Genomic DNA, 12,048 nt, shown 5'->3' with positions numbered 1-12,048 from the left:
CTTCCATGAAGTAACTGCAGAGTTATGTCATAGAGAACATGAAATGTTCTGATCATCACTGCAGAACATGCTGTGTGACAGACAGCCTTGCTTAGAGGTCTGTATTATAGGGACTGTGTTGAGTCATACAGTTGATAATCTAAATGTAAATAATAGCTGATGCTTTTTAAGATTTGGATTTCATTAGGTGGACATTTTTATACTTGAACAAACAAATTTTTTTTTTCATGTAATGCTGCAACATACTTACTAGCTTTGACAAAGAGTATTTCCCCTGATACAGAGACAGCAGATAATAATAATAAGCAAGCAGACAAGGTTATGCAGCAAGGGGGTATTTTAATCATTTTTGTTTTGGAGAAGACAGGCCAGAGCGAGGTATCTCTTAGAAACAATCTTCTTCACTGATACTTTGCTTCGACAGATTGACATCATCTCAGGAGAGAAAATAACTGTTTGCTATTCCTGTCATAGACTTCTTTCAATCACCGCGACAGATGTTCCAAGCATGTTGTTCCTCTGATATGTTTCTTTAGTAGTAAAAATACTGCGGTCTAAATATAGTTTAAATTGGTTGAGGTGCCTTGTTTGAATATGATTCATAATTGCGTTATACCTGGTTTAAATTGGAGTGTAGCAGGACAAAACCATTGGAAAGTCTAGTTAAGATAATTTCAAGCCCAGGTAGGAAGTTTTATTCAATGATATTTAAAGTGAAATACTATCTTTTGCTAATATATTTTGCTATCCGATTTAGGATGAACCTGGGTAGTAGAGTGAACTTCCCTTCCCCTGTTCATTATTTGGAATTACCTTGGACAAAAAATGGAAATACTTAGTTAAATAGTTCTGTCTTCCTGTATCTGCAGTGTTGTCTTTCGTGGCAGCTTAATGTTCTACATCAGGAATAGAGAGATTCTGTTACAATTTTTCTTTAGTGAAACAGAGTTTCATGTTCAGGAACAATTGAGGTGGCTGAGATTAGAGAGAGAACCAGTACACATGCACAAGGTACCCATTATTCCTTTGGGGACTTTGCAAGCTGAGAAGGCTATGGTCCTTACAACCCTCCCTTTCCTCTGCCAGAGAGTTCCAGTTCAAAGCTCTTCTCTGTCATCTTTCCTGTTCACTTGCTTCTGGGAGAGCTGACAGGATAATGCAGGATGAGTTCTATTGAACCTGTTGGTGGTAAATAGCTCCTCCTTTTCATTCTCTCACTCATTTCGTACCTACATGATTGGTTGCTGCTCATGTGGCCCACTCTTTGAGACCACTGGGTTGGGAGCACAGTTTCCTGCCTGCAACTGGGTCATGGTGCTGTGACAGGGACTTGTGCATCCCTTCCAAGTGCGATTCCAGTCAGTGACGTTGACTGGGGGAATGTTCCTGTTTGGATACTGTCTGGCTGGAGCTTTCTGCTCCCTCTTTCTGACACGTATACAGATGAAGTTGCTAAACTGCAGTGTCTGGGACAAGGTGCTCTTTTGTTTCCAAAAATGATGAGTAAAGCAACAAAGTTCAAGGTTTATTTCATCACTTGGACTTTTACTCCAGTGATAGAGACTGGAGTTCAGCTTTAGAAAATTGAGATCCTCAGTTTGTAATCTGTTCTTGTTTCATTGCTAGTTAACTTTATTTAACAGACTGTTAAAATAATCCTTCAAGAAGGAAACAAATGTAGGGAGATACAGGTGCAATGATCTCCAGTGCCTAATGACACAGACTGTTAGCATCCTTCATTTTGTTCTTGTTTTTGGGGGAGGAGAGAGAAACTTAGCTGGTAATGACACGCTACCAGGTCATTGCAGGGAATCTGGTGCCAGCAGTAACACTCTCTTCAAGGTCCTGCTTCTGTGGAAAAACTCATGGGTGGTTAACTTCAGCATCCGATTTTGAGCCTTCACAGAGGAGAGTGGTTCATGTATACTTCATCTTGAAGCTATTTGTGCCCTGCTATGATCTCACATAAGAAGACATCTTTTTGATTTGGTTTCCAAATTTGGAATTGGGATCATTCATATTGATCTTTCTTTGGTTTCAAGCTTTTTTCTGCAGCAGTGAAGGTTGTAGTTGTTTACTTACTAATTTCATCATCATACTTGCGTTGATTTAATGTCCATAGGTATTTAAACTGTTGGAACAGTGAGAAAGACTTTAACATCTAATTTTCCCCATTTTTGTTCTTATAACTAAACAGATATCCTACAGCATTCACCCAAGGAGTTACTTTGTAAAGTTCATGGGCAATTTCGCTATCAACGGACAGCTGAATGAAATTTCGGAACTTTTTCCAGCCTGACTGTGGCTTTCTCTTAATAGTTTCTATGACGATTTTATGTTTGGTTAGGTTTAGAATGAAAGAGCAAAAGGATTCTTCAGCATTCAAACAGGCTGCCTAGGGAAGTGGTTGAGTCACCATCCTGGAGGTATTTAAAAGATTTGTATACATGGCACTTAAGGACATAGTTCAGTGGTGGACTTGTCAGCACCGTGTCAGCAGTTGGACTCGATGATCTTAGAGGTATTTCTAACCTAAATGACTAAATGGTTTTAAGATCCAACCTACTACTTCTTGAGTTTGCTTTCCTGTTTGAAGGTCTGAATGAGGCATGTCAGGACAGTTGCAGAATCCATCTTTCAAACTTCACTTCTTTTGTCCAACTTCCATGCCAATTACAGGAACATGGTGAGACCTTTAGTTCTTGAAAGGTAGATCGGTTATTTAGGGACAGACATTTGAGATTATTCTTAATTTCTTCGTCCCTATTTGTTTATAATAACAAGGTTTCCAGGAATAAGATACTGCCTTTAGCTCAGGATTTACCAGGGCAAGTTAATTTGAGTGAGAAGTTTCTTGGAGGTGAATGTAGCAGAAGTGTTCCTGCTAGCCTGTAGCATTTGTTTATCTCTAATAAGGATGGGAAACACCCTAACCTTAAGGTAACCTTCTGCCCTCTTACTTTTGCCATCTGTCTCAAGACCTGCAAAAGATTTGACTGCTTCTTACAAGCTCTTCTACCAAGGTTGTTTCCCAGAAAAGATAGGAGTTCTATAACAGTGTTTACCTTCAAAACTGTGTGTTATGGAATTCAACCAAGACCCTGATTTTAGCTCCAGCAGAAGTCTAAAACTGGCACAAATTATTTTCCAAGATCCCTTTTTCTGTGTATATAAAGAACATCAATGAACCAATAGTTTAGTATGTGAGGTAGAATATTCCTAAATAGCAGCAAAGAAGAATGGTTCTTGGGAAGAGCTGCAATTCACTAGTTAGTGAGCTTTCCTTCTCCATCAGAGGATAAAATTTGTCAGAAATCACCAGTGGAGAGCTTGGAGGAGAGGAAATGCACTGTGATACAGAAACGGAATCTGTTTCAGATATAATACCTTCCTGTTGAACATTAATGAACTGCAGCAGTTGTATGTAGGGTTTTTGGCTTGTTACATATGCTTAGCTTGTCAAAAGTTTCTCAGGGCATTAAGGGCAGGCAGTGTCATTTGTGCAACAGGCAGAGCTCTCTGCCGGTGGATGTAACACTGACCTTACTTGAACTGATAAATAGCTGTCTTATCCATGACCTTCAATAGCTGAAATGTGTACACCATCTACAGCCTTTTTCAGGTTTGCTTCAAAAGAGATCACTGGATAAAGCATATGTATGTATGTATGCAGAGCTCTGTGTGATCTTTTCTGGCTTGTAACAACACATCAAGAGAATTCCAGAGTTCAGGAGTAGCAGAGCAATCACTTTTCCATGTGCTCTTTCTTCCTCATGAAACATATTCATTCATAGCAATGCATGGTGTTGTGCAGCCAGCCGATCTAAAATAAGAAAGAAATAAAACACGACAGAGTATAATGTTGGGCTTTATCCTCTTAATATAAAATAAGACTCACCTTCTGTTTGCATTCTCTGGTTTAATTTGAAAGAAGCCAGAGACAATATTAAAATATAATGAGGGCAATTCATTTTGTGGTTCACAGTGGCTCAGATTTAGAAGGGAAAAACCCATCTTAATCAGCACAGTACTTATGGGGCTCCCTGGAAGAAGGTTGTGCTTAACCTTCAGCAAACGCTTATGGGCTGCTCTGAATAGTAATGGGTTTAAGCATATGCTTAAGTGTTTTCCTGAAGGAAGACCTAAGCATCTTCTCAAGTGTTAGATTACGGCTTCATTTACCTTATTCATAAATCCCAGCATCAGAGGCTAACTTTTCTTTCATCTCTTGGCAGATATGTGTGTGTATAGATTTTTCCACCTCCGTTTGCCCTGCTTTCTGTGGCTCTCTTGCTGCAATCTGATCAGCCCCGGCTGACCTTCAGGGGTGCTCCACATGTTTCGGGAGCCTGCCCGCATGGCTCCGATTGCACGATCAAAGTCCGTACCTTGCCTTTCATCTGCCGGCTCTCTGCCCTTCCCAGGGTTATTAATTTGAAGAACTCAAAGGCACAGCCCCTTTCTGCTGCGCCCGATCCCGGGGAAGTAGGAATGGGAATTGGCCGGTTGTCCAACGGCTTGGCTCTGGTCAGTTTTCCATGGTGGGAGATGGGATTGGAGCGGGTGAAATCTGTACCAGCTGCTTCTTGGTTGGCTGTCGGAAATGAAAGGAGGGAAAAAAAAGCCAAAAACAAAAAAACAAAACCAGGAGAGAAAAAACCCCCACAAACCAGCCCTACAAAAAATATGGGGGAGGGGAAAGAAGAAAAAAAAAAAAAAAAAAAAAAAAAGGGGGGGGAAGGAGAAAATAAGAAGAAAGAGGGGAAATAGAAAAGAAGGTGAACAATGAGAAGTAAATAAGGGGGAAAGAAAAAAAGTAAATAAGAAAAAGGGAAAAAAGAAAATGAAAATGGAGGAAGTAAAAGAAGGGATGGAAAAAATATAAGAGAAAAAAGGGCAAGAAGGAAAAAGAAGGAGAAAAGGGGAGAAAGAAAAAAATAGAAGAAGAGAGGAAAAAAAGAAAAAACGGGGGGGGGGGGGGGGGGGGGAGGGAAGGGAAAAAAAGGGAGGGAAAACCCCGAGCCGAGCACGGCGTGTTCCCCAAGCCGGCAGGAGCCCCCAGACCCTCAGAGCGGAGCCCCCGGGCCGGGCCGCCCCGAGGCCCCGCGCGGCTCTTGCGTAAGCGGCGGCCCCGCCGCCCTCCCGGTGCTGCCGTTGCCATGGCGAGATAGCGGGGGAGGATTCCTGGGATCCGTAAGCCGGGGGAGAGGGACAGATTACGTCTTAACCCGTCACTCCGCGGCGCCTAACGTGATGTGGCAGGGTCGCCCAGGTGTCCCGGGGGGGTGACCCGGCGGGCAGCTCCGGGCTGTTGCAGGCATCGTTTTAAATAAAATAAAGCTGGGAGGGAGGGAGGGGGGGTGACTCTCGGGGTAAGAGGATTAGATGCGTTCGCATGGGGGCCAGGATGAGAAAAATTCTGCAAGGCTTGAGGGAGGTGGGTTTGAGGAATTTGCCTCGATGGAAACGAGAGGCATCCTTCTTTATGAGCATTCCTAGTGCCTGCTGAGAGCTGCCTGGCAGGTGCTGGAAGGGGATTCTTTTAATCTTCATCTGCATGTTTTATTATCACACTTAGCTGTCAGCGTTTTAATCGTAAGATGTGCACATAAACACACCCTGAGAATCTCAGAGCAGCGAGTCCAAGTACCAGCCCTATGCTGATACCAAGCCTAGATCAAATCATTGACAGATGTCTTTTACATGAATGGAAGGAATGACGGGAGAAGGCATCAGTGTCTGCTTGGGTAAGTTTCCTTTCCGTTATCTTTAATCATTATTAGTATTTTACACCGTCTCTTCCTCAGCGTCAGAATGGGAGCAGTCAACTCTGCTGGGGTCTTCTTGTACTTTTGATCTTCTCACTACTCTTTGCCTTCTAGAATTCCTAGAGGCAGGTGAGCGTTTATTGAACCCTTTTGCTGTGGTCTCTTCTTTGTTGCTGCAAAGATGCCATTAGTGCAGGCAAAAAGTTTATAAATTCCGCTGTTCAATTTTAAGTTCGGAAAAGATGATGTCTGGTCTAGAATTGAGTATGAAAAATACCGGTCTCCAAATTTACTCTGTTGTAAACATGTTTCTTAAGAGAGCAGCCCCTACCTGTGTTAATAATAATATTCATTGCCAGAAAACAGATGTGTGTGGGGAAAACGTCTTAAGTGAATTTAACATTCTTAAACAGTTTAGCAGCAGTGGGGTAAGAAATGTAAGAGAGAATACTTCTGGGAAATGAGCTTGCGTTACACCCACAGAGCATATACTGTACATTAGTTATAACCCTGTTGTTTTTGTTGCCTGCAATTAATTGAGTAATTTCTTCCATGACTGAAACTGCAGGTTAAGCATGTTTGCTTTGAAAGCCAGTCTTCTGAATTGAGACGGCTCTTGCACTTACCATATATTAACAAGCACATTTTGTGTGCTATGGTTCTGAATTCCTGAAAGGTGTCAGTGGGGGTTAATTCACTGTTACATAAACAGCCAATAACAGCTTCCGACTGTACTGGAATTGCTCTAAAATAGTTATTAGCTTCAAGGCCATTATGGAGGAAAAGGCATTTCACTTTTGCAGATATTATTTCTATGAAAAAACCAGAAATGGACTACGAGAACTCTGGAGCATAGAAGTGAGGACACTGCTGTATAAATAGGCAAAGCTGTAGTGTAGCTTTACCACTGGGTTTTACAGCTCTGACAAGGCCTTTACCTCCCAGTTGTACTTGGAAACCAACAAAATCTCAACCAAACCAGTTTCCCAGAAGCTGAGCATTTATTGTATGAAGACTTTTGAGTAGAGCATCATTGCTTTCACTAGCAAAGCCTGCCTGCTACCTGTGTGCACCATTGCTGATATTTTAAAATAAAGTCAGAGTCAGAGCTGGCATCACAAAAAGCCTGATCTTAAAGCTGTACTGAACTGTGGGAGCACAGGGGCAGCATGGGCAGCTGGAAGCTGGGATTTATTGCAGCAAGGCTATGCAGCAGTTCAGCTCACTCCAGGTGGTGCAGGAAGGAGCTGAGAATCAGTTTCTGAGCTCCCTAGCTGGGAAGCAGGGGTGCCTGGAGGGTAGGAGATGTGCCTGCAGACATTTCTGGTGCCTTCTGGTTTTGAAACTTCCCTTGGGGAATCTGCTAGATAGTTTTGTTGCTAGAGTGTTTATTTAGCAAAGCAGGCCTGGTACCTGTTGAAGCAGTCTGCAAAATTGGCTCTGTGCTCTCTGGGCATGAGCAATTGTTGTTTGCTCAGAGAACTGGAAGCATTTGGATATGAGAACTTTGCTTGCATTTAGGTATCTTTGGTTGCCCCCAAACTAGCTTACACCTTGACTTTTCAGGAACTGGAAATACTGCTTCTGCTCCATATCCAGAAGTAAGAGTAAGGAAGGGGTTTTATGTGTAATTCAGCTGTTTTTTGCATATCCAAGAGAAAAAGCAACTTTGTTTTGGTTGTTTAATCTATAGGGTTTGACTCCTGTTTATTTTAAATGCAGTGTTGTTCTGCATCACCAGCAGTTATTTATTTAGGTGTCTGAGGGAAACACATGACTTGGCATTAGCCTTTCTTTTCCTCCCATCTCCCCTGACCCCAAAGTAGTTCAGCCTGAAACTTGATAAGTTAATCACAGTTACCTTGGCAAAATTATCAACAAATTAAGATGGATGAAGCCTGGCCATACAATTATTTCAGATAGCCTGGGCAAATGCAGCTGAGAGCATTAATTGCTGCTGCTTTTGCTGCTACCTTTGACAGTGTAGGGTTTCAGTAAGTAATTCCTCCTTGAAGGAAGTGAGACATGCCATGTCATCTCTTTCACTTCTGAAGCCTTTCTGAAATTCCCTGGATTTATGACTTGTGTTAATCAATATTGTGTAGATAAGTCTTTTGGATATTCTCACTTCATGACATGGAACTAGTCCATCTCTGTATCTGGTATATGTGTGCTTGTCACAGGGAATTACATATTTGTGCACTGTTTAAGAATGGAAGACCTGTACTACAGTCAATATAGTTTTAATGGAATTAATGACATTTTAAATTAAGAAGAATTTTTGCTCGTTTGTCTGTTATGGGCCATGATTTGATTACAACCCCCAGCAGTGCTGATGGCCCTGGAGATGACAGATGACAGAACACAGTGCATACTGGAGGATCAGCTGTTAGTGTTGCTTCATCCAGTCCAGTCCTGCTTATGTTGTGAAAAAACATTTAGGAGGTGCCTATAGCTTAACCATGAAATTTACTTAGAGGGATATTTCAGAAGAAAACCAAGCATAAATCTTCCCATATTTGCAAGTCTTTTCGTGATATTAAATCTGATGGTGCATGTTTTTGTAGTATATTTTGCCAAAAGTGATCCTAAATGTTTGCAAGTTGTCTTTCATCCAAAAAGTGGGTAGTACAGCAAGATTGAGAAGCAGGAATAAGGCTTTTGAATCTTAATGAAGCTAGCTCAGCCAGAGGGGAAGTGTTAGATGGGAGGCAGAGCTGTCCTGAAAGAGCCACATGGGTTTCTTTTAGTGTGGTCTGAGTGTCTATTTGAGACCCTCTATATGTTTACCATACTGTTTAATCTTTACTTGTTTGGGTTTTGTATATTATGAAGTACATGGTTGTAAACCACTTCATAACTGATCACAGTATTCATTCTGGTTGAACATCCATGCTTTATTATATGTCTTTATCATCATTGCAAGATAAATATCAGGGCTTTATGACCTAATAATGAGTTTTATCTTTGAAGATCATTTTCTAAAGGATTGAAATGGGTTGTTACCTCACCTAGGAGTTATGAGTGTGATTGTTGGGAGCACCTGAGAGTTGAATTAGATGAATGCTGTTTTAATTGGCAGGAGATTACCAGTTTCTGTGGGAAAATGAATTAGTTAAAACCCATCACAAAGGCCTTTTGAAAATTCTCAACTGTATTATAAAGATTGTTGATTTTTAAATTGATTCCTACAAGTTGGAAGAAGAGGCTACTTTCTAAGTACCCAAATTTTGTATTGTCTGTGTAAAATTGGTTTACACTGGAGACACTGGTTTACATTTAGGAGACATATACAAAAACCAGTTGTGTTTTTGCAAAAGAATTTTAGCAGTAACTTTGTGTAGGCCCTCTCTGAGACAATCTAATAGGGTCTGGTTTTCAAAAATCCTCTTGCTGGAAACCAGGCTGGTTTAAAAGAACTTTGATTCATTAGCTGTTTTGGAAGTCTCTGGTCTCACTAGTTAGTATTACCTGTCAGAATGTGTAAGGGCAGGAGCTTGTGGCCACTCTTGGATGCAATAATAATACATGATGAGACACTGGCACAGGTTGCCCAGAGAAGCTGTGGATGCCCCTGGAAGTGTTCAGGGCTGGGTTGGATGAGGCTTTGAGCAGCCTGGTCTAGTGGAAGGTGTCCCTGCCCATGGCAGAGGTGTTGGAACCACATGATGTTTAAAGTCTCATCCGACCCAAAACATTCCATGATTCTATCAAATAGCAAAAAAACTTGCCTTTAAATTTTTGTGTGTCATTGGAAAGGGCACTGGTAAATGATATGCTCAGGAAGGCAGGCAAGGGGTTAACTCTAGAGTATCTATGTAAGTAGTTGGCAATAAAATATCTAAATATCTCTGTAAGACTTCATGTGTGCAGCCACTAAGTTCCTTAGGAATATAATTATCTTTCCAATAAATTCTTGGAGCGTGGAAATCTTGTTTTCTGGACTGGAACTATAAAATACACAGGAAGGTTTTGTTGGGCATTGATACCAAGTTCCACTTATTCCATGACAAGTTCCTAAACACAGAGAGCAGACTTCCCCCACTAAGTTCCCTCGCATCTCCATCATCATGCCACAAATTCTCTTCTGCCTTCCCATTACTGAGCTATATGCTCAAAAACAAGAATCTCCTTCACTTTCACCTTTTGCTTTAAAAGAGGGAATTTTGGGCTTCTGGTAGGTGACTTGCTGCCTGCTGTTTTTACTGCTCTGTGTCTGGATATTTTCCAAGGCAGTCAGTCCTCCCTTTCATCTACGCCCTGGGATTCCACAGGTGCAATGGAGAAGTGAACCTTTGTGTGAGATTTGGCTGGTTTGCAGTCTCTTGCCACAGGGGAATGGAAGTAATAACAAGGGAGTTCCCACACATAGGTGGATGTCGTGGGGTTGTGCCAGGAAGTTTTGGTTTCCCAATAAAATTGAAAGATGAATTTCTACTTCTCTTAAAATCTTTGGGAACATTGTAGTCAGCTGGAGCACTGTCTGAGTCAAATGCTCACCTAAGATTGGAGCATGGAGCTGGGGAAAGCATTTCAGCTTCATCTAATTTATTCTGTGTGAGATATTCACCTGTGTGTGCCTGCATACTGCTGCAAGGGACAGGTAGATATATAAGAATGAAAAAGCTCTGCATTTCAACATCCATAAATATTTCTTTACCGTGGCTACGATTTTGTTAGTGCAAAAAGCAAAACATATGCCTTTTGAAATTGCTTAAAGCAGGTGTATTTTCAGAAGGAGTCCCCTGAACAGTAGTAAATTTGTTCACAGATTGGAATAAGCAATAGATATTAAATCCACTCCTAATAAGTGAGTGCCAAGCCATTCCTTCTGGTTTTGTCAGATGGTGTTCAGAATAGATTTGTACTGTACTCAAACATCCACAATTAAAGCTCATTGAAATTGGATTCATAGGACAGTGGTGACATTATTTTTAGAAGTGCGACTTTGTTTTCCTTTATAACTTGTATTTAATAGGAGAAAACCAACAAAAACATCTGAAACCTAAAAAACTACTTATATTTCTATAGTTTTTTAGTTTTTCTGAAATTATGTGCATTAAATGAGGGACTCCATGTAATAAATTTTAAAGACTTTGTACTGAATTTGAATTTTGAAAGTCTGCATGGCTTCTAGTTTAATAAAAAAACTGGAAAGAAAACTTTGGACAAATTGTTTTTGAGGCTTTTTATTGCGTGTTTTTGGGAAAGATGAAACTGTTAATTCCAGATTTTGTTTTTTTTTTTTTTTTTTTTTTGGAGTCAGAGTCCCTCTGGCAGTATCTTCTTGTCATCTCCATGGGACCTTAAAGTTTTAGGGCAAGATAGGCATTAGCCACCATATACTGTAGCCAAGCAATGTGACCTTTGGTAATATTAGAACAGGAGAATTGGCCAGTACATTATTAAAGAAAATTGAATTTAGGATTTCTAAATGCTAGAATATCTAAGAGTCCCAGTACTGACTCTGGATTTAGGAAATCTCCATTTGCCTTAACAGTGTTTCCCAACCATTATGTGTTTCAATTTATTTTGCTCTGATTTGATGGATATGCATTACTTGTTTTGGGGATAAATGTGAGGATAATGTGCTACCTAATGCATTTTATTCTGCAGCTGATATTTACTGTCAACCTGTTTTCTTAAAACCTAGTTTTTATAGGGGGAATTTTAGATGAGAGCATATGGATTGATATGTTTGATTTGCTTCTTATTATGCAGGATTTGCAGTATAATACTTAAAGCCCCTTTGATAATACAGCATAGAGTTTCTTATTGGTCTGTTCAAGGTATTCCCAAAATGTGTTTGCTAGTGTGGTTTAGTGCAGCCCTCAGGTTTTCTTTGGCATTATGCCTTGAGGAAGCTTTACTTTGCATTGTTTGTTTTCAAATCTTACTTCTTAAATATAAATTGGATGCAATATAAAGCAAAAATTTGTAAACTAACATGGCCAGCCACCTCAAATCTGGAAATGAAATATTACAAATAAAATTTTGGTTTGCTCTGAGTCTTGTTGAACTGTATGAGACAGAAGGTATCATTTCCTGCTGTGTATCTTCAGCAATCAGCAGTGTAACAGCAGACTGATTGGTTATTTACTTTTTATTTTCTCTCCCATAGATCTTATGTCAATAGCATTCAAGCAGAGTGTAGCATGGTTATTTTTACTGTATCTTTATTGGTTGCATAGATTAAAACATGAACAATTTTATGGAGGTTGCCTTTTTGCATCCTGACAACTTCTTATTTGTCCTTGTCTCTATTAAAACATCTAATTTC

General features: G+C 40.4%; 1 protein-coding gene and 1 long non-coding RNA gene across 4 annotated transcripts in view; one reads left to right on the top strand and one right to left on the bottom strand.

The window, feature by feature from the left end:
• Positions 1 to 12,048, top strand: part of HIVEP1 (HIVEP zinc finger 1) — a 126,273-nt gene that overhangs the window by 35,285 nt on the left and 78,940 nt on the right. The window contains exon 1 of one of the 3 annotated variants that reach the window (XM_079300824.1): positions 5,364 to 5,747. The exons of the other annotated variants lie outside the window; for them this stretch is intronic. Coding sequence (XP_079156950.1) covers positions 5,708 to 5,747 — 40 coding nt within the window. The 5' untranslated portion in view covers positions 5,364 to 5,707. Of the gene's footprint in view, positions 1 to 5,363; positions 5,748 to 12,048 lie in introns of those variants that run through there. 3 annotated transcript variants of the gene reach the window in all.
• Positions 680 to 4,638, bottom strand: LOC306799596. The gene is made up of 2 exons (XR_013773637.1): positions 4,183 to 4,638; positions 680 to 3,823 (listed from the first exon to the last, which is right to left on the bottom strand). It is a non-coding gene; the product is annotated as an uncharacterized lncRNA (long non-coding RNA).

The sequence above is a fragment of the Erithacus rubecula genome (genome assembly GCF_903797595.1).
Source record: "Erithacus rubecula genome assembly, chromosome: 3".
In the NCBI taxonomy this organism is placed as follows: domain Eukaryota; kingdom Metazoa; phylum Chordata; class Aves; order Passeriformes; family Muscicapidae; genus Erithacus; species Erithacus rubecula.
The sequence above is the reverse complement of the archived record's forward strand: the minus strand, read 5'-3'. Positions and strand labels throughout refer to the sequence as shown.